This window comes from Cariama cristata, unplaced genomic scaffold (genome assembly GCF_000690535.1).
Source record: "Cariama cristata isolate BGI_N322 unplaced genomic scaffold, ASM69053v1 scaffold35840, whole genome shotgun sequence".
In the NCBI taxonomy this organism is placed as follows: Eukaryota; Metazoa; Chordata; class Aves; order Cariamiformes; family Cariamidae; genus Cariama; species Cariama cristata.
This window is the reverse complement of record NW_009594719.1, coordinates 1-1,984: the sequence shown is the minus strand read 5'-3', so window position 1 is coordinate 1,984 and position 1,984 is coordinate 1. Positions and strand designations below refer to the sequence as shown.

Genomic DNA, 1,984 nt, shown 5'->3' with positions numbered 1-1,984 from the left:
CTGGTCAACCTTTAATTTAAATGAATATAAAAACTCATAATAAATGAATGTAAGTAATAATAAATGAATATAAGTAATAATAATAAACGAATAATAAATGAATATAAATACCTCATCGATGATGTCTCCGTTCTCAGCATGCACTTGGGCGATGGCCCCCAGGTCTCGAATAGTGCAGAATATTTCATACATCTGCCAAGAGACGGGGGGTTGCCCAACATCAGACAGATAAACCACAGGTCACCCTCAGCGCGTGGGCCACGACCTTCGCTGGACGCTGGCTCTATTACCTGGGCATCGGTGCACTGCAGTTTGTCTTTGTACGCCATAAAAACCAGGAAGGAGTTCACACCTTGAGAGAAGAAAAGGACACGTCTGTTTGCTGTCCCGGCCGAGAGCTCAGCGACCCGGTACGGGCCGAGCGGGGGGCGTTCGACCGGGTGGGTTTGTGCTGGCAGGGGTCAGACTGAAAGCAAAGCAAGGCTCAGGGCCGAAATGGGAAACGTCGCCCCAAGAGCCGAACGCCAAAGCCTGGGAGCCACCAAAGCCAACCCGCCCCCGTCTCCGCCTGCACTTGAACCAAACCCAGAAAGCCCCCAGCCCGCTCCCGAGTTCAGGTTCGCTCCGTAACTTGCTCCGAACGCACAGAATCAAAGGCGTTCCTCCCAGTCGGAGTTTTCCCTCCAGTGGTGGCCTCAATTTGCGGTTTATCCCCAACTCCCTTCTGATAACTGTCTCTGAATTCGTGTGTTAGAGCCGAGACTAAACCACAGCCCGAGGGGAGCCTCTGTACCACCACGGCACTGCTCCTCGGAGCCCTGCTAGTTAGCGACAGCAACAGACGGGCCCTACGTCGCGTTCGGCACCGCACGCAACCCTGATTTCTATCATCTCTGTCGAACGTAAGGACGATTCGTGAAGCACGGAGTCAAAGCCGGAGAACTGCTACTGTGTTTTATACGACCAGAGGCAACAACTAATCCCAAACTACGACCGAATTACAAATAAACTGTATTTCGTGCAAATGTACATATGAAAAATACCTGGTGTAAGTTTGGCATAGCTACGTTACTTCAGCCACTCTGCATTTTAATAGGAAGTTCACTGCACACTTCTATGTTAATTGACCAATTAAGCCTTTGCTTGCAAGACTGCAAATTACACTGAAGTCATTTAGCTCTGCATTAGCATATCTGAAAGCAAAATGTAGTTCCAAACATGGAAATAAGCAGTAACGAAATGCACGAATTCCTGACGCGTGCCCTGGTTTCCAGTAAGCCGTGTCCAGTGGATACTTCAGGATGTGCGGGAATTACAGGCACAAACGAAACCTCTACGGAAAGCCTAAAGCTCAGTTTTACTCGATAAGCCCCGTCCTGAAGGCTTTTATTCAAACCCTCTGCTGTACATCAGGCAGCCGGACCCAGGGTGCCCGAGACCGTTCCGTTCGTTTCCAAAGCGGGTGTCGATGACCGGGCTGTACGTCGCCCAGCAGTCAGAGCCCCCAAAGAAGACGTCACGGTACGAGTGCGGTGCCAGCACCCCCGTCCGCACCCTTCTCCCGGCTGGCAAAGGGCGGGGAGGTGACACCCCGGCGGCGAAGGAGCACGGTCCCCTCCAGGCACCCCGCTTGTCCCTGGGGGAGAGGACTGCGGCAGAGCAGCAGCCGCCGCCACGGCTTCCCCGCACGGCACCCTCCTTACGTGCCCGGACCGCGGTAACTACGGCGCAGGGGGGTTGTGGGGTTACCGCCCGAACACCGCCCTCGCGGTCCTCACCCTTGTCCTTCACCAGGGCTTCCAGCTCCTCCTTCAGGCTTTCGTGCCAGCGAGGGACGTCGACGTGCAGGGCGTAATCGCAGCAGGCCTGGCTGTCGGCACTCCCGCGCCACTGCTCGTAGGCGGCCAGGAGACCGGTCCCAGCCTCCGGGCAGACGTGGTCAACTGGGGAAACACTGCACAGCGTTAGCGCGCCTGCCAGGGGA

At 54.9% G+C, this 1,984-nt stretch overlaps 1 protein-coding gene across 1 annotated transcript; it reads right to left on the bottom strand.

The window, feature by feature from the left end:
• Positions 1–111: 111 nt before the first annotated feature.
• On the bottom strand, positions 112–1,944 carry LOC104160770 (dihydropyrimidinase-related protein 4-like; the record flags this gene model as incomplete). Its single annotated transcript, XM_009698989.1, has 3 exons — positions 112–192; positions 291–352; positions 1,779–1,944. Coding segments are annotated over 3 exons (309 nt in total), but the record flags the coding sequence as incomplete, so codon positions are not given.
• Positions 1,945–1,984: the final 40 nt, after the last annotated feature.